At 48.3% G+C, this 17,878-nt stretch overlaps 1 protein-coding gene across 1 annotated transcript in view; it reads left to right on the top strand.

Annotated features, from left to right (window-relative positions):
* Positions 1-326: 326 nt before the first annotated feature.
* CD109 (CD109 molecule) overlaps positions 327-17,878 on the top strand; it is a 91,463-nt gene continuing 73,911 nt past the window's right edge. Inside the window, exons 1-2 of the mRNA XM_073224710.1 lie at positions 327-488; positions 1,420-1,592. Of these exons, the coding sequence (XP_073080811.1) occupies positions 415-488; positions 1,420-1,592 (247 nt within the window). The 5' untranslated portion in view covers positions 327-414. The remainder of the gene's footprint in view (positions 489-1,419; positions 1,593-17,878) is intronic.

Here is a 17,878-nt window from a genome sequence, read left to right as displayed (position 1 = left end):
ATATGCTTCACATTTTGATTCGAGAAAAAAGTTGTCCTCCCGTCCGCATGCCCACCCGTCAACCAGCCATCCAGCAAATACCCTGCGGTCGGCCTGTGTGCGTGGAGCTGCCATTTCCCTAAACTTCCGACCCACGGCCCGGGACCAGCGACCGATTTCCCCTCCCGTTCTCAGGGCCCCGCGGGCCCGGCGCGCTGCGCTGGGAGGCGCCCGGGGTCCCTGCGGGGCGCTCCCCGCCCGGGGCTCGCCGGGCCCACGGGGCGGGCGCGGGGCGGGGCCGCCAGGCCGGTCGCCCAGCCCTCGGGGCGCGCCCGCCCAGTCCGCGCGGCTCCGCAGGCCGCGGGAGGTGGGCCGCCACACCCCGCGGGGCCGCCGACGTCCCAGGAGCCGCCGGCCGCCGGCCCCGCCGCCGCGATGCGGGCCTCGGGGCTGCTGACCGCCGCCTTCCTCACCGGCGTGTGCGCCGCTCTGCTGGCCGCCGCCCCCGGGTAGGCGTGAGGGGCGGCCGGGGCTGCGGGGGGCGGCGCGGGGCCGGGACCGGCCGGGGCTGCGCGCTGCGCCGGGGTTGGGCTGCCGGTCGCCGCGGCGTGGCTCTCCGTGCGTGGGACAGTTGCGTTCCCACCCACGAAGCTGTCCCCGCGTCTCTCGGGCAGTAGCTGCTTCTAAAGAGTCGTTTTATTCTTAGTCCACGTTGTCTCTGCCTTTTCCTCAACGTCGGGCTCCTGAATAGCGTGCCTTCTTGCAGACACAGGATGCATTCTTCCTAGACGAGGTGTCCCACTTGGGCGGCGGCGAGGCGTGGTCGGGGACTGCGGACGGGGTGGGAGGACAGCTAGCGAGGCGCCCCGGTCCTGGAAAGCGCCCACCCCCAAGGCTTTTCGCGGTTGAGCCTTAACCCCTAGTTCGGGCAGAGAAAGTGCTGTTGGCGAGTTTCACGCTCTGCTACCCCTAGAGGTTTTACCACTGGCGGTTCAGTTTCAGATGGGGTATTTCAATCTGTGGCGTTTGTTAGATGTTTTTTTGGGCAGATGCCCAAGGATAAGTTATGAAAGAAACAGGCAAAATCTGTGCGTGTTTAAGCCAAGACGAAAATCACGCTGGGATGAGCTTGTCTGTAAAGAAGTTCGGGGCTTGCAGCTCCAGTAACTTCAGCTCCAGCGCGAGCCGTGCGCCCCGAGGCCCTTCCTGTGCTGTCTGCGGTGCACAGAATGGACACACTGCGGGAATCACTGCGTTAGAATGGATTTATGGGGATTATTGTTGCAGTAGCATTTCAGCGCGGCTGTGGGACGGTGTTAACGGGAACAACTGCAATTAGCACAGTAGAGGGACTCTTTCCCACCACGAAATTCGAGGATCACAAAACAATGAGGTGTGAGGATAAACAATTCTGTTTTTGCCTTGCTGGGAACTCTTTAGGCCCAGGTTTCTGGTGACAGCCCCGGGGATCGTCAGGCCTGGGGCAAATGTGACCATTGGGGTGGAGCTTCTGGAACACAGCCCCCCACAGGTCACTGTGCAGGCGGCGTTGGTCAAGCTGGCAGCAAACCACACCATCTCTGTCCTGGAAGCAGAAGGAGTCTTTGAAAGAGGTAAGAAAACAGCGGAGTCACACCCTCCAGTTATAATTGGAAATGCTAGTAAAGTTATGTGTTCGGTAGGGTGATAGGGACACCCCAAATTTGCAGTGGCTGATGTAATACACTTTTAATTCTTAATTCATGTAAAGTCCAAAATCATGCTCCTGGACGCTCTCCAAGAGGATTCAGAGGCCCAGGTCCTTCGTCCTGTGGCTCCATTACCAGCACCAGGAGGCTTCCAGTCTGCGGGGGACTCGCGTGGAGTCTCTCACGAGGGAGGTTTCCCCACCAGGCCCATAAGTGGCTCACATCACCTCCGCTCCTCTCCTGATGGCCCCTTTAGCTGGAAGGGGGCTGGGAAATGTAGGTGGGTGTGTGCACAGAAGAGGACATGCACACAGTTAACAGTCTGACACAAACCTGTATGTATATATGGCTTGTGTAAACCACATATAACTATTTTTTTGTTTAGTGAGTGCAAAGGATTTTACTAAATAGGCCTGTGGGAAGGAAGAGCTACACAATAGTTAAAATCCAGTTTTACAGAATATTTCTTAGTTTTTAAAGTGACAGGGGAAAAAGAAAAATAATGTGAAAATAGGAGCCATTTGTGAAAGAATCCACGTGTCTTGTTTTTAGCTTTGATTCTAAGCTGGTGGGATTAGACTGGGTCAATGTTTGTCTTTTTCAATATGAGGAGAAAAATAATTTTGGGGAGTACATGCTTGAAGGCTTAAATTTTTCTCATTAAAATGAACATTTATTGTATTTTTTTCCTAACTGCAAGAATAATATATATGCAGTGCTTACTACCTGATAAACTATCCTGGAAATAAAGAAAATAAACCAAGATCACCTGTAAGTCCTACCATTCAACTGTAAGCACTGTTAACTAGAAGCACGTTTAGGTGTTTAGTCAGAGGCAGAAATTGAGGCATAAATTCCTGTAAATATGAAGTCATTTTGAAAAAAATCACTAAAGAGCACAAAATGAAGGGTGAGTGGGATTCCATACTAGTCCCCACAAATGTTTATCCTCTCTACCACCATCAGGAAATAAGATAAAATCGAAGTTTATCTCCGTGGTTCTTTCTCCCTTGGCAGGTGACTGGCTGGGTCGGGAGGGGGGCGGGGGTAGGCTTGGGATGGGAGCCAGGAAGAGGGGCCGCGTCCAGGGGCCGGGCCACTTTGTCCTTCCCAGGCATCCAGCAAGAGCGAGGCCTTGTATCCCCAGGGAGGAAATGTAGGTCAGTGCCTAAGTTCTGCCATGGAGTCTTCACACTGAGCGTGATCTTGGGCAGGTGACTTAACTGTTCTGAGCCTTAGTTTCTTTATCTTTGGAAAGAGGATGAAGAAACTACCGCCCGGTGGTGACACAGGTCAGGTGGCCACCCAGCACCGCGTAGGCACAGCTGTTAGTACTGTAAGTAGCAGCCATACTGAAGAAGAAGATGCAGGAAGCACCATCTTTTTACGTGAGGGAAGACATCTCCTTTCATCACCGAACCGAGTGGGGAAGGGAGTGGCAGGGTGGAGCGGGCAGAAAGTCGGCCCAGCAGGATAGAGCGGTGGGCAGAGGGGCCTGAAGCCCGCGGGAACCAGGCCAACCCGGGATGGTGTCTAGCTGGACCTAGAGTCGTCCCCTAACTTCATTAAAATCTCATTTACCTGTCAAAAGTCCCGCCGTCAGTCCCGGAACAGGCTGTAATTGTGAAGACCACCCCTGGGAGGGCCCCAGTAAGGAGAAGGCCCCCTCTTCCAAGAACCTTCCCAGAGGAATCAGGGCTGTGCCGCCCCCTGCTTTACAGGCCTGCTGTGCTTCTGACAAAAAGCGAACAGACCCGAGGGTGGGGCTCCTCTGCCGGGAGCGGAGGCCCCTGGGGTCGCTGCACGTCTGCACCTTGCCTGTACCTGCTTGTGTGGGACTCCACCCTGTGCAGCCCAGAACCCGCCCCTGCCGTGGAGGCCCAGCAGCTGGGGCTGCCCGCTTTCTCCCATTACCAGTACTATTATTTCTGAAAATGAATGAATCCTAGTTTATGATAGTTGCCAAAGAAAATACTGAAATGCTGTGTCATAGCGGATAATACCTAATAGTAGTTCCACATTCATTATGTATTAAGAATTATTTTGGCCTTCCTAGTGTAGCAGTTTTACTGTGGTGTGAGGCCCAGAATAACAGGCAATTGTGAGAAATACTTGGGATTTGTGTGGATGTTTGCATACTCTTACTCTGGGGTTTCTCCTACATCGTCCCTTCTGAACAGTCCTTTAGCTGTCCCCTTTCTTTTTGCTGCACACAGTACCAGCACAGGGGGTGCATGCTATTGTGGCTCTGTTTTTAGCTATATTTTTCTTTTGGGAGGATAGTCCAGCCCGTGCGTCTGGGAAGGCTGACATGTTCAAGACAGGGTCAGACAACACCATCCCAAGAGCCGAATGGATCTTTGAAAAAGAAAGATTGAAAATGTGCTTCTTTCAGGAGCTATCTTTGTGTGGTATTTTCATTGAAAATACCATTGCTGGGCTCTCTCTCAAAGGAGAATGTTCCTCCCTTATCAGAGGTTGAGAGTCTCATTGTTCTCAGAGCAGATGCATCCTGTAATGTTAGGACTTAGGGATCACGATATTTCTCCCTCCTTGTCTTTATTTATATCCTTTGCTTTATCTTGACTTCTCCAGTTGTAACAATATATAGGTAGACCAGGACGTCTCAATCAATGGGGTCTGGATTTTCCTAGGATAGTATTTTTTGCTTGCCACATAAACAAAAATAAATAAATGCATTTTAGGTCTGATTGTTTAATCAATTTCTTAGGAAGGCCTCCAAGAAAAAGTTGGTTTTCATCAAGATTCATCTTCCAGTAGAGCTGGGAAAGGAGGAAGTCTTTTTCTGAGTGGCTGATTCTAGTGGTCCTGGTCTTCTTAGAGATTCCTGGGGCAGGGCAGTGTTTCACTACAACCAGAATGCATTTCTAGCTTAATTTGTGTCAGAAATTAAGGACACATTGAATAAATTAAAGGATTCAGACTGGAGAATATAGACTTTGATAAAGGCAGGGAAAGGTATGGCTTTGTCCTCAAGGGAGAGTTCATTTACTTGTTTGACAGATGGGGGGAAAATTTTGACATTCCTATCCTTGAGGGCAGCAACATTGATTATATTACCATTAGTTTATTCATTTTTTAATGTATTAATTCTGCATTTATTAGGGTTCAGTTATTTATGGGTGTGTGTGAACAATAGCCCTTTAGAAAAGGTGTTTCTACTAAACTTCGCAGAGTTCTCCAAAGGTGTATTAATGCTTCTTGAGTGTTGAGATTCAGGCATTGAAGTGTGTTTCTTTTCACTACCTCCATCTCTGGAGTGAATCAAGCTAGGTTCCTAATTTTCCACTGTGTACAAGAGTTAGTTAAGTAAACAAAATTGGCAAAACATGGTTAAAGTTCAGCAGATAGTAGTTACTGGAGGGGAGTAGACAGAGCAGCTACTGGCATTCGAAATCGAGTCATTCTGCATGTGGGGCGGAGGGTGAGTCTGTCCCCTTCTTTCTTCCCTCCTTGGTTTTTTTTATCTCCAGCTTTACTGTGATGTTGCCCTGGGCTTCAAAGCCAAATCAGGAAAACAAGTCAGCACTTGCATTCAGCACCTGAATAAGAACTACCTTCTCATTCAATAAGGCATATGGATAACTGAATTATTTTTGATGTCCTTGAAGCCACTTTCTTCCCCTCTCTGTATTTTAAAATGTTCATTTGTAAACTGTCAGAGTTTTTCCTGAGTGAGATTTGCTTCAAATAATAAAGAACACACCTTTCCCCCCATTAGTGAATTCCTTGTCACTGGTTTCACATAAACCTAAGTCAGGAAAAAACCTACTCAGAAAATGCCACCTGTGAGCTTGGGTGCCCTGCAGGGCCTCTCTGGGGCGTGCCTGCTGGACCGGAGGCACTGTTTGTTTATTTTAGGTGCCAAGCCTACTTCCATCTTCTCACTGACGTATTGGGCTGAGTCATCCTCCATGAGCACATGTTTCTCTTTTAATAGCTTGCTTTTTCTTTTTGCTCTAAAATCTTGGACTTGGTGGGTGTTTACCTTCTATTTTTTTTGAGAATTAAACATTCTTTTACAGTCCTTTTGTCTTTCTCACGTTGATTAGGGGTGTTTTCTTTTCCATCTTGACCCAGTCAGGGTGGGAAATCAGTATTTCTTAAATTTGAGATAGTAGCTAAAAAACTTAGATAATCATCCAGTTGAGTTTGAATGGCTTTCTGGTGTGAACAAAGCTCCTGAACATACATCTCATGGCTAGTAGATCAAAACCAGTCTGTGGTTTTCATGAGAGTAGATTAATTAGTGGAGTGGGCAGGACCTCCCGGGCAGGTTCTCACAGACAGCTTTGCTAGTAGAGCTCAGTCTGAACTTGCAGTTATGTGAGAATTATTTTGAAAGGGTGTGGGCATCTCATTCACATGTCTTTGCTGTTGTGTGTGATATGCATAGATAGGGACATGGTGCTGGAGAATCAAGGACCACAGTGCAATCGCAGTGGGCTTGGGCTGTAAAGCCAGGCTACCTGAATGCCCTCCCATTAGTGGCTGTGGGTAGGCATGATCTTATGAGCCTTTAGTTTCAATATCTGAAGAAGAAGCTTCCTGCGCTAATCAATTAATTATGCAGTTATTGTGAAGACTGAGTGAAGTAACATGTTTCTAGCATGTAACAAATAGGAATTATTCAAGAAGATGGTAGCTATTGTTATTAGAAGAAAATAGCAGCAACTATTTCAGAGGTAATTATTAATCACCTGTTGGGATGGTCGTGCACTGAGAACTCTGAAGACAACACTGGGAAGGAATGGAAAGAGGTTTGAAGTATTAACTACTGAGCTTCCTTCTTACATCAGGGACCTTATGCAGAATATGTAACTTCAGCAACTTCTACTGTCTTCGTTGTGGAGATCAGAGACTGAGGCTAAGAGAGAACTAATGCTTTTCCCGAGGTAACACAGTATGTGGTGAAGCTTGACTTTGAAACTGGCCCTGTTGGTTTGGAAGTTGAAGGTTTCCTCCTGCCTGGAAAAGTGTGAGATGGTTTTTGGGATATTGATGCAATGTTGTATCAGTCATCTTCCCCTGAAATCATTTGTCCCTTTGCTTGTGGTAGTTGAGCCTCAGCTCTGATGAGGTTTAATCTGGCTGTGCACTATCGCAAGGCGCCATGCTAGCTTGCCTCGTAATTTACTGTGAGCCTCACAGAATCTTGGAGCTGGACAGGACCTCGGAGAAAGGCGATTCAATCATGTAATTTATGGCTGAGATGGCTGAGGTGTGGCATTTGGTGACTTGCCCAGGGTGGAATCGCTTATTGGTGGCCTTGCTGGAAACAGATGGAGTGCTCCAAAGCTTCGGTCCCACACCTTTACATTATACTCCAGGAAACTTTCCTGATGTTGGAGTACTGTGTGTAAGACCTAGATGTTTGCAAATGGTGATTTTTCTGATATGGAAGAAAATAAGGCTAACTCAGGAGTTTTAAAATGCTTATCTGCATATTTGTGCCAGTTTCTTATTTCAGCTCAAGGTGGAGCTACTCTTTGCAGACTAATGATTCTGCATGGGGTGGGGGTCAGGCTAGGATCCCTGTAGATCTTTCTAAAACTAAGCTGTGTTGCTGGGCTTCTCAAAGTGTGAGTCGTACAATCCCGTGGCCCTCCCCACCAGATGTGGGTCAGGTCAAGGGATCTGTGCTTCATTTCAAGCGGTCACCGCAAGTGATCCTTAGCCGTACTAACATGAGAACAGCTGCCCTTGGGCATGTCCGGAGTTGGGCCTGAAGGCGCGCAGGCAGCCTGAGAGTGGGAGGCCCACCTCTGCAGGCCTCTGAGGGCTCACGGTGCTGAGAGAAGGGCCCCCCAGACTTCCCTGCAGGCCGGCCTCCACCCGCAGCCCCGGTGTTCGTCGGAGGCGGTGGAGGAGCCCGTCTGGGGTTTGATTCTGAGTCAGTGACCTGCTGATTCTTTCAGCCTTGGGGGACATGCATGTGCTGCTCCTCCCCCACCCCGATGAGTCGCTGTCCTAGTGACTCATGTGGGCCGTGGTGGAAATGAAAACCTGATCCTTCAGGAACCCGGGTTGGGCCCCTGTTCGATCCTTTGCGTTGTTAAGAGGGCCTTACAAAGCTCAGACTAGTTTCTCCAGTGACATTCCCCTCCATTAATTTATTATTTACTGGTTCTTTGCTGTATTTGCAGTATTAAATGCTGAGCTTCAGTATTTAATCCATTCCCTGAAGCGTGAATGACTGGGGGCTGGGGAACAAGAGGAAGGAGGGCATCAGGGCAGGTTCAGGGCTCCAGAAGGCCGCGTGCGATACCAAAAGTGCAGAAGGCTGGAGAGTTTTTATTTCTTGTTCACGTAAGAAGTTCACTGTGGCTTGTAAATACTGCTTCCTGGGCTTGACCCTGTGCCTGGACTTGACCTCTTACACCGAGAGCCGCACATGTGTCTGTCCAGGTGCCCTATGTCTGCGGCACACGTGGCATTTAGTGGGCGCAGGCACGGCTCATGCTGGAGAAGAGAAGTGTGTGCCACGGAAGGCGCCAGCGGCCGGGAGTGGTGGTCACAAGGAGACGTCACATTCTGTTTCAGTGGAAGTTTGGGGAGACATCCAGGGGAAGATGTCCAGCACATAGATTTGAAATTGTAGCTCGGGAGAGAGTTTTAAGACACTGCTTTTATAGAGGCGCGATATCTGAAGGCATGAGACGCAGGAGAGAGACAGACCTTAGAAAAGCAAGACTGCTGACAGAAGGTCGGGGGGAGGAAAATAAATCGAAGAGAGGGACAGACAGTGAGCGACCGGAGACAAGGACAGACTGAAGACGGTGAGACGTCTCGGGAGCCAAGGGCAGAAAGAGTCACAGGAAGGAAGGTTTTAATAGTACCAGGTCCCAGAAGCGGGGACATAGAAGGGCATGGGTGATCTTGAGGTGAATGGCTTTTAGTTGAGTGTCAGGCACAAAAGCTAAGTTTTAAGTAATGAATGGGTGGTGCAGAAATAGAGTCGGAAAGCATAGACCACTCTGCGGAAGTCCGACGGCTGAGAGAGGTGGGTGGCCTCTTAATAGGCCCGTAGGGAGGCAGAGGTGGGTGACGCCAAGGGGACAGCGGGCAGTTCACGGGTGGGAGGTGGTGGGTCAAGGTCAGGAGCACAAGTGAGTGGATTATAGTTAAATAAAAAACAAACGTGTACTGTTTCCTTTGAAGTAAGAAAGGAATAGAAGAGAATAAGAAAAGAAATAGTTTGAAGTATGAACTTGAGACGAAGAATAAAATTGAAGATTGTTTCAGGACAACTGCCTAAAACCATTAGACAAACACCGAGTCATCCTCCTGCCTCTGAATCGTACAAATCTGGCCGCCTCCCTATAGGAAGTGGGGATGAACGTTAAAAGTAGTGGCTCTTTGGAGAGAGAAGTGCCCTTTGAAGGTGTTGCCTGGCGGAGCCCCGGCCCGGTCCCTGCTGGACTGGGGGATCCTGGGATGCAAGGGCCGGTGCCTGCCTTGGCAGCAGGGAGGGAGCACAGGAGGCTGGGGGGGCGGCGCAGAGGGGCTGTCCAGGTGGGCATGCACCTTCCCTGAGGCTTGAGGGGGTGGAGCAGGGCCCTTCTGTCTTTGCCGGGGGTCAGGGGTACGGAGTGGGGCTGTGGCCTGTCAGCTCGTGGTCTGGGCTGAGACCGTCACCCAAGGACCGGTGACAGAACCCGGGGAGGAGAGCGTCACGGCGGCGCCGGTTTGCTGTCTTCACCTCCCGTAGGAAGATTCCACGCTTCCCCTTTGTTGCCTTGCAAGGGCGAGGGTGAGACCGGCCAGAGAAGGTTTGTTGGAGGGAGTTGAATGGGGAAGAACTGGGCAGAGCCGCGAGAAGAAATGATTCCTGAATTAGTCTGGAAACCAGAGTGGTAAAGGGCTGGGAAATAAGTCAGGAGGAGAGTTTTTTAAGAGCTCCCGGTAGCTTTGTCTTGGCAGGGTGATGTTGGGAATTGCATTAATAAAATGGCAGAAATGATATAGTATTACAAATGTTAATGCCACTGAAATGCATGTTACATCTTCAAGAAATAGAGTTCAGACAGGACGCGTACTATTTGGGGATTCCCCACGTTTCTGCGGCACCAGGCTGTATGTGGCACAACACTGGGCGGCACGTGAGCTTGGTGAGCACACCAAGGCCTGTCCCCGAGCGGGGTCGCCGCGTGCCCTGGCCTGGGGCTGGGTATCTATAGAGGCTGCTGGAAGTGCCATGTGCACAGTTGCAGGGTTAAGTCTGGGTTTCCTGGAATCGAGAGTAGATGGGTCACACGTGTCTGCCATGGACACGGGAACAAGGGATGTGGTGTGAGCCCTGCAGACCAGCCTACTGGGCTGGTGAGGGATGGTCCCCGACCGGGCACATGGGGCACTGAGGTCACGACACGCACACGAAGGTAAACGTGGAGGAGTGGTGTGTGCACGCACTAATGCGAGAGTGCTCTGAGCTGGGAGGGACCGGGAGGGCACGTGAGACTTTGCTGGGAACAGGGTTTTGGAAGGAGTGGCTGGGTCTGTCCTGTAGCTGGGGAGACACCGTGGGTCAGAGTGGGGGCCCGGAGCCCTGCTGGAATCAAACCCATTGCCCCACATCTTGCTGCTTCTGTGGCCATGTGCAGATCACTTTGTCTCATCTAGTTTGTTTCTTCATTTGTATAATGGCAATAATGATCGGACGTAGCTCAGGGCATTGTTGTGAGGATTAGAGGCGGGGCTTCAGAGCCGGGCTGTCCAGGGCCGTGGCCCCAGTGGTTTGTGATCACTGGAAACGCGGTCGTACAAATTCAGATGGGCTGGGAGTATAAAATACGCCCTGGACTTTGAATACTTACTGCCAAAAAATGCAGCATAACTCATTAATTTTTTCTGTGGATTACATGTTGAATGATATTTTGGATATATTAAATAAAATGCTAAAATTAATTTCATCATTTCTTTTTCCCTTTTTTTTTTACCATACCACTTAATACCGTAGGCTGCTGTACATAGTGCCCGGCCTGTGGTAAATGCTGGAGAATGGCAGCTCTGTCGTATGTAGTGTTTCCACCAGCAGTATTAGTACCGAGGCCTCCCTACTGAGCACAGGCTGTGGCATGCGGCCCGGTCTGTGTCGAAGGCTGTTCAGACCTGACCCGACTGGGCCTTCAACCTCATCCCTCATCCCTCGTGGGAGGCGGAACTCTCCCTAGAAAGAGCACCCTACCAGGCGGTCGCTGTGCAAGGGCAGGATGATAAACACTGTAGGACTTGCTGGACCTTTGGCCTTTGTTACAGGTGGTCATTGCCTCTGTTACGTGCAAGCAGCCAGACAGCATGTAACGGATGAGCGCGGCTGTGTGCCCCCTGAACTGTGAGGACCCCGCATTTGGAGTTCACATACTTTCACGTGTCATGAAGTATGATTCCTCCCTCCCCCTGCCTGCTCAGCTACTTAAAAATGCAAAGCCATTTTTAGTTCATGAACTGTACCCAAACAGGCACAGGCCAGATTTGGCCCATGGGCCATAGATTGCTGACCCTTCCATTAGTAAATGCTCTGTGCATTTAGCAGCCCAGAGCCTTGCTTGACTCTTGGTTTTTCATTTATATTGAACCTAATGTTTAGTTTATACACTACCATTTTATTTATTTTACTTTTAGTGGGTTTTTGTTTGCTTTTTCGCTTAGTGGTCTAAATGGAACAAAATGTTATTTGTGAAACTCATGTTTATTGAGATATTTGTAAGTAAGGGGAGGCAGGAGAAAAAAAAAAGGAGTATGTAAGGGATTCAAGGAGATTTTGTTTTGTTTTGTTTTGCTTGAAATATTTGTGTTTTTTTGTATACATTGAGTTCACTAAAGATTTACCTAGCTTTAAAGTAACATTAAATTGTGAAGCAGAAACATTATATTTTAAGGTTTTTGTTTTCTGCAGATTTGTGGTGGAAGACCCAATTTCTCTTTTTGTCCATCCTCAATTAAAGAAAAAACTGAATATTAGAGACTATTTAATAACTTTTAAAGAGATCAGATTTTTAGGTCTAAAAATGCTGTGCCTAAGATTATGACTGTATGTTACAGAACAGCAGAGAGCCCCCAAAACAGTTAACACTAACTGCTAAGTCAGGCATATATATGGTGGAAAACCTGTTTTTTTTTTTTTCCAGAGAATATTTCTGGACCTCATTGGATTTCCAGTTGCACCACCCCTTTCCTTCAGTGCTTCTCTGCAGAGCTATTTGGGGAGCCCAGATGTCAGAAAAGGCACCATATGGTTTTATAGAGTGTGTTTAAAAAGTTAAGGAAAGGTTAGTTTTTGTGTATGCTTATTACACAATTTAAAAATAGTTTCGACTCTGTTTGTAAATCAGACGGCTAGCTCTCAGGCCTCTGCCAAGTACGAAGTCTTCAGACAAGGTTCCTTTTGAGTGGCTTCCGCAGTGCTGGGGAAGAGAATGGGTCTGGCAGGGTTTTAACACCGACCTTCTATGGTTACACACAGAAATGATGTGAGTTCTGCAGTTATCTTCAGTGGCATGGAGGAGGACTCTGCCTAACAGAGTGTACCTTCAGGCCACATTTCAGGGGGTGTTGACAGTTGCCGGTGACTGAGTTGGGCCTTGTCGGAAGGGAGAAAAAGTGTTGACAATTTGCAAATGCTGTCTCTCAGCCTAGCAACAGCAGAGAGCGATCACTATTCATCACGCGCCCTCCCACCACCCTGCCCCCACTTCTCTGTTGTGGTGGTGTGAATTATTGCTAGACTGTTAGGACTTCCAAATAAGACTTAGTAAGTGCCCAGGAGATTCCAAGCTGTGTTTGTAAATTTAGAGGGAACACAAGTTGGAAAATAAAAGTCAGGTATGTACTTAAGAGTTGACATGTTAACAAAGACACATGAGGCCAGTGAGTGGCTTCAAACTGGACCTCTGTACACATCCTCTGGGTCCTTCCTGAATTCAGCAAAAGCTAAGGGTGAATGGCACCCTTACCCCCACGGCATCTCTACTCCTGTGCTCTAGCTTTGGGAGCAGCTTCTGTTCCGGACTCTGGCTTCCCTGGGTCTGTGAACGGACGTGGTCGTGTGTCCCTCAGGGGGACCCAGGTGTGTGGTCAACCCCTCTTCCAGTTTCTCTAGTGAGAAAACCCATCAAAGGTGTTCCTCTATTAAGAACTACATTACAAACGAGTTCTATGAGATAGCATTTCCTGCACTTCAAATCTTGGTAGCTGGTTTTGAATTGCTAAGATTCTTGCCCTGTGTGAATCAACCTACCAGATTTATTTGGATTGTGGACTTGCAGCTGTTTTTTATTGTCTCCTTGCTTGGTGTCCTTAGATAAAAATAGAGTGGCCCCTCCCCAGCACACACACACACACACACACACGCATGTGCGCACACACATACTTGCACGCACACACACGCGCGCACAGCCTTTGTAAGCTGTCAGTGCTGGGAGGTGGGCCGTGTGTCAGGCTGGAAAGGAAGCACATTGTTTCCTTCAGTCGCTGGGCTGACAAAATAGACAACATTGATGCTTTACCCTAAAGCAATAAAATGAGTGGTCTTGGTAATCGGAGGCGCCGTCGCTGGGGCCCAGCTCTCTGCAGCTTCATTTTCCCCATATTATTTTATACCGTGGGACCCTGTGGTGGCTGCGCCGCCCAGATGTGGCCCTCGGGGAAGGGCTGCCGGTTGCCCTGCCCAGGGACCCCTCCCGGGTGGGATCCCCGCCTGACTCGCAATGGCTCAAGGGGCAGCACCGCTTCTGAGCCCACGGGGGCCGCTGGACCCGTGTAGCTGCCGCGCCCACCTGCCCACCATCCTCCAGGGCCTGATCCCTGGTGTGCTCCCCGCCCTTCCTGCCTCCAGGGCCTGATCCCCGGGGTGCTCCCTGCCCTTCCCGCCTCCAGTGCCTGATCCCCAGGGTGCTCCGTGCCCTTCCTGCCTCCAGGGCCTGATCCCCGGGGTGCTCCCTGCCCTTCCCGTCTCCAGGGGCTGATCCCCGAGGTGCTCCCCGCCCTTCCCGCCTCCAGGGGCTGATCCCCGGGGTGCTCCCAGCCCTTCCCGCCTCCAGGGCCTGATCCCCGGGGTGCTCCCAGCCCTTCCCGCCTCCAGGGCCTGATCCCCGGGGTGCTCCCCACCCTTCCTGCTTCCGGGGGGGGCTGATCCCCGGGGTGCTCCCCACCCTTCCCGCCTCCAGGGGCTGATCCCCGGGGTGCTCCCCGCCCTTCCCACCTCCAGGGCCTGATCCCCAGGGTGCTCCCTGCCCTTCCCGCCTCCGGAGTGGGTGGCTGATCCCTGGGGTGCTCCCCGCCTTTCCCACCTCCAGGGGCTGATTCCTGGGGTGCTCCCTGCCCTTCCCGCCTCCCGGGGGGTCTGATCCCCAGGGTGCTCCCCGTCCTTCCCACCTCCAGGGACTGATCCCCGGGGTATCCCCCACCCTTCCTGCTTCTGTGGGGGGGCTGATCCCCGGGGGTGCTCCCCACCCTTCCTGCTTCCAGGGGGGCTGATCCCCGGGGTGCTCCCTGCCCTTCCCGCCTCCGGGGGCTGCCGAACCCCGTGCACTTCGGTCACATCCCAGATTTGGCTTCGCAAGGGACCCAGCTCGATGTGGCTCCTGTTTTCTTCCCCGGGAAGAGGGATTTTCAGGGCTGGCAGTGAACTCCCAACTGTGCCAACCCCGAGGGCTGTGAAACACTGACTGGGAATGTTCTAGTTTTTATATCCTTTCCAGAAGCTCCTGGGTAACGTGACTTATAAAATCAGCTCTGTGGCCACTGCAGTGCCTACGGGGTGACTAAGGGTGGGGACAGACACGGAGGGAGAAGTGTGGGTTCTGGCGGTGACTAACGTGGAGGCGGCACGGCGGTCCGAGGGGCGGAGAGTCTTCAGCCTCTGTGACTGGCCGACGGCCACCTTCTGGCAGCGGCTGCGGGGGCCCTACCTGCAGGCAGGTAGGATGGGGCAGCACCCCTGCCGTCCCGTGCCGAGAGGCTGGGCAGAGCCCTGCTGCCTGGGGGAGTCTGGGCTCCAGCGCCTGTTTCCCGGACGCCCTGGCAAGTTACTTTATGTCTCTGTGACTCAGGGTTCTTCTCATTTGTAAAATAAGGATAATAATACCTAATAGGATTATGGTGAGGGTTAAACCAGTTACTATATGGTTTAATATGATTATAGAACACTGTCAATAATATCTCTTATTATTGTTATTCACAAAATTTAAAAAATCTATGCACTCAGATCTGTTGGTCAATTTATTGCTTCTCAGCAAAAACTTATTTTCCATCCTACAGACCAGTGCTGTCCAATGGAGGTATAATGCTGCCACTTAGTAACCACATTAAAAAGGTGAAAAGAAACAGCTGAAATTAATTTTGATAATATATTTTATTTAACCCAGTAATTCGTACAAAAGATTATCAGTTCCACATGTAGTCACTGTAAAATTATTATCGAGATAGTTTACATTCTTTTTGTTGTTTTAAGTCTTAAGAATATGGAGTGTATTTTATACTTGCAGCACATTTCCAATGGCTAGAGGCTATGGTACCGGACTGTGCTTCAGGGGCTCGCTAGTTAATTTTTAAATTTCAAAAGTGTTCCAGTTATCTGTGTGAATGAATCACCCCCAAATGTAGTAGCCAAAACACCAATGGTTTATCACTGGTCTCACTCACCCAGCTTGTACACGCAAGGTTGATGATTATTGCCTTACCAGTTTTTACCGTGATAGATGTGAAGTTCTGATTCCATGGTTCCTTCCACAATTATTAGTTGGAATTTTAAGTTGGAGAAAACTTTTCTTCTTCTTCAGTTAACTGTTTAATGATATAGCAGCCCAAACTTACAGACTTTTCCTTTACTCAGTAGGCTATCTGAATCCACAGTTTATGTACATGTTCCAGGTGTCTCACCAATATATTGGTGAGACTTGAATAATCAGTAAATTAAAGACTTCATTTTTTTTGCAAATTTCCCATATTACTCCTGCCCCCATGCATACACAACCTCCCCCATTATCCATGACATCACTCACCCGAATGGTCCACTTTTCTTTTTTTGGCCAAGGATGAACCTACACTGACACATCACAATTAACCAAAGCCCAAAGCTTACCTGAGGGCTCTCTGTTGGGGTCCTACATTCTACGGGTTTTGACAAATATAAAATAATATGTGTCCATCATTATAATATCATGCAGAGCATCTTCACTTACCTAAAAATCCTCTGTGCTCTGCCTATTAATCTCTCCCCATGACCCTCCAGCAACCACTTGTCTTTCTATTGTCTCCATAGCTTTGCCTTTTCTAGAACGTCATTTAGTTGGAATCCCTAGCACGTAGCTTTTTCAGATTAGCTTTTTTTCACCGAGTAATATGTACTTAGAGTTCCTCATGTCTTGTTATTAGTGTTGAACAATATTCCATTGTCTAGATGTACCAGAGTTATTTATCCGTTTACCTACTAAAGGAAATCTTTGTTACTTGCCAGTTTTGACAGTTATGAATAAATCTGTTGTAAATGTGTGTGCAGATTTTTATGTGGACATAGGTCTTCAGTTCTTCTTTGAGTAAATATCAAGGACCCTGATTGCTGGGTCGTATGGTTAAGAGTATGTTTAGTTTCGTAGGAAACTGCCAAACTGTCTGCCAAGGTGGCTGTACTATTTTCTAGTCCACCAGAAATGTGTGAGAGTTCCACATGCTAGTCAGTGTTTGATGTTGTTACCATTATGGCTTTTGGCCCTTTTGATAGGTGTGTAGTGGTGTCCCCTTGCTTTAATTTGCTTATCCCTATCATGCGGAGCATCTTTTATTATGCTTATTTTCCATTTGTATGATGTGAGATGTCTTTTTTGTGAGATGTCTGTTAAGGTCTTTGGCCCCTTTTTTAATCCTGCTATTTTCTTAGTGTTGAGTTTTAAGAGTTCTTTGTATATTTTGGATTATGGTCCTTTATTAGATGGGCCTTTTCCAAATATTTTCTCCTGGTCTGTGGCTTTTCATTCTTTTGACATTGTCCATTGCATAGTAGGAGTCTTAAATTTTAATGAAATTCAGCGTATCAATTCTTTCTTTCATGGATTGTGTCTTTGGTGGTGTGTCTAAAAAGGCATCATCATACCCAAGGATATCCAAGTTTTTCTGCTGTGTTGTATTCTAGGAATTTTATAGTTTTGCATCCTATGTTTAACACTGTGATCCATTTTGAGTTATTTTTGTGGAGGGTATAAGGTCTGTGTCTAGATTCCTTATTTTGCACACGGACATCCAGCTGTTCCAGCACCATTTGTTGAGGAGACAGCCTCTGCTCCTTTGTCAAAGACCATTTGACCATATTTATGGGGGGCTATTTCTGGGCTCTCTGTTCTGTTCCATTGATCTATTTGTTTATTTTTTTGCCAGTACCACACTGTGTTGGCTACTGTAGCCGTATGGGAAGTGTTGAAGTCTGGTGGCGTCAGTTCTCCGATTTTGTTCTGCTTCGATCTGTGTTGGCTCTCCTGGGTCTTTTCCTGCTCCACATAAACTTTAGAATCATTTTGTTGACATCTATAACTTGCTGGGATTTTTATTAGGATTGTGTTGAATCTATGGATCAAGGTGGGAAGAACTGATGTCTTGACGATATTGTCTTCCTATCCATGAACATGCAATATCTCTCCATTTATTTAGTTCTTTGACTTCACTTATTAGAATTTTGTGAGTTTTCTCATGTAGATGTTGTACACATTTTGTTAGATTAATGCCTAAGTATTTAATCTTTTTTTGGTGTTAATATAAATGTTGTTTTTATTTTCAAAGTCCACTTGTTCATTATTGGTATACAGTGACCATAATATTTTTAATTGAGAAAACACTCTCTCTACATGTGCTGAGGTACCTGGTAACATCAGAGCAAATTCTGCTATCTGGAGGATATTTTCAGTTCCAATTTTTTTCCATAGTGAACTGTTTAAATGTTCCAGCCCAGCTACTTTATAGGGTCTGTCTTTTTGCCTGTGAGTACTGTGCCTCTCTTCAATTAAAACACAGAACTTGGTCAAGCAAATTTTCTTTGTTCATGGTTCTTTTGAGTGTTGCAATATCATAAGGCATCTACATTTCAGTTCAGTATAGAATATGCCTGTCCGATTAAAAATAAGAACTGAATGAAGAGAAGTCTCTTCCTACATGTTGAGATTCCCAAAGCATGATTACAGAATTTCAAAGTTAAATCTTAT

This window comes from Manis javanica, chromosome 16, assembly GCF_040802235.1.
Source record: "Manis javanica isolate MJ-LG chromosome 16, MJ_LKY, whole genome shotgun sequence".
Lineage (NCBI taxonomy): Eukaryota > Metazoa > Chordata > Mammalia > Pholidota > Manidae > Manis > Manis javanica.
This window is presented reverse-complemented; position numbering and strand designations above follow the sequence as displayed.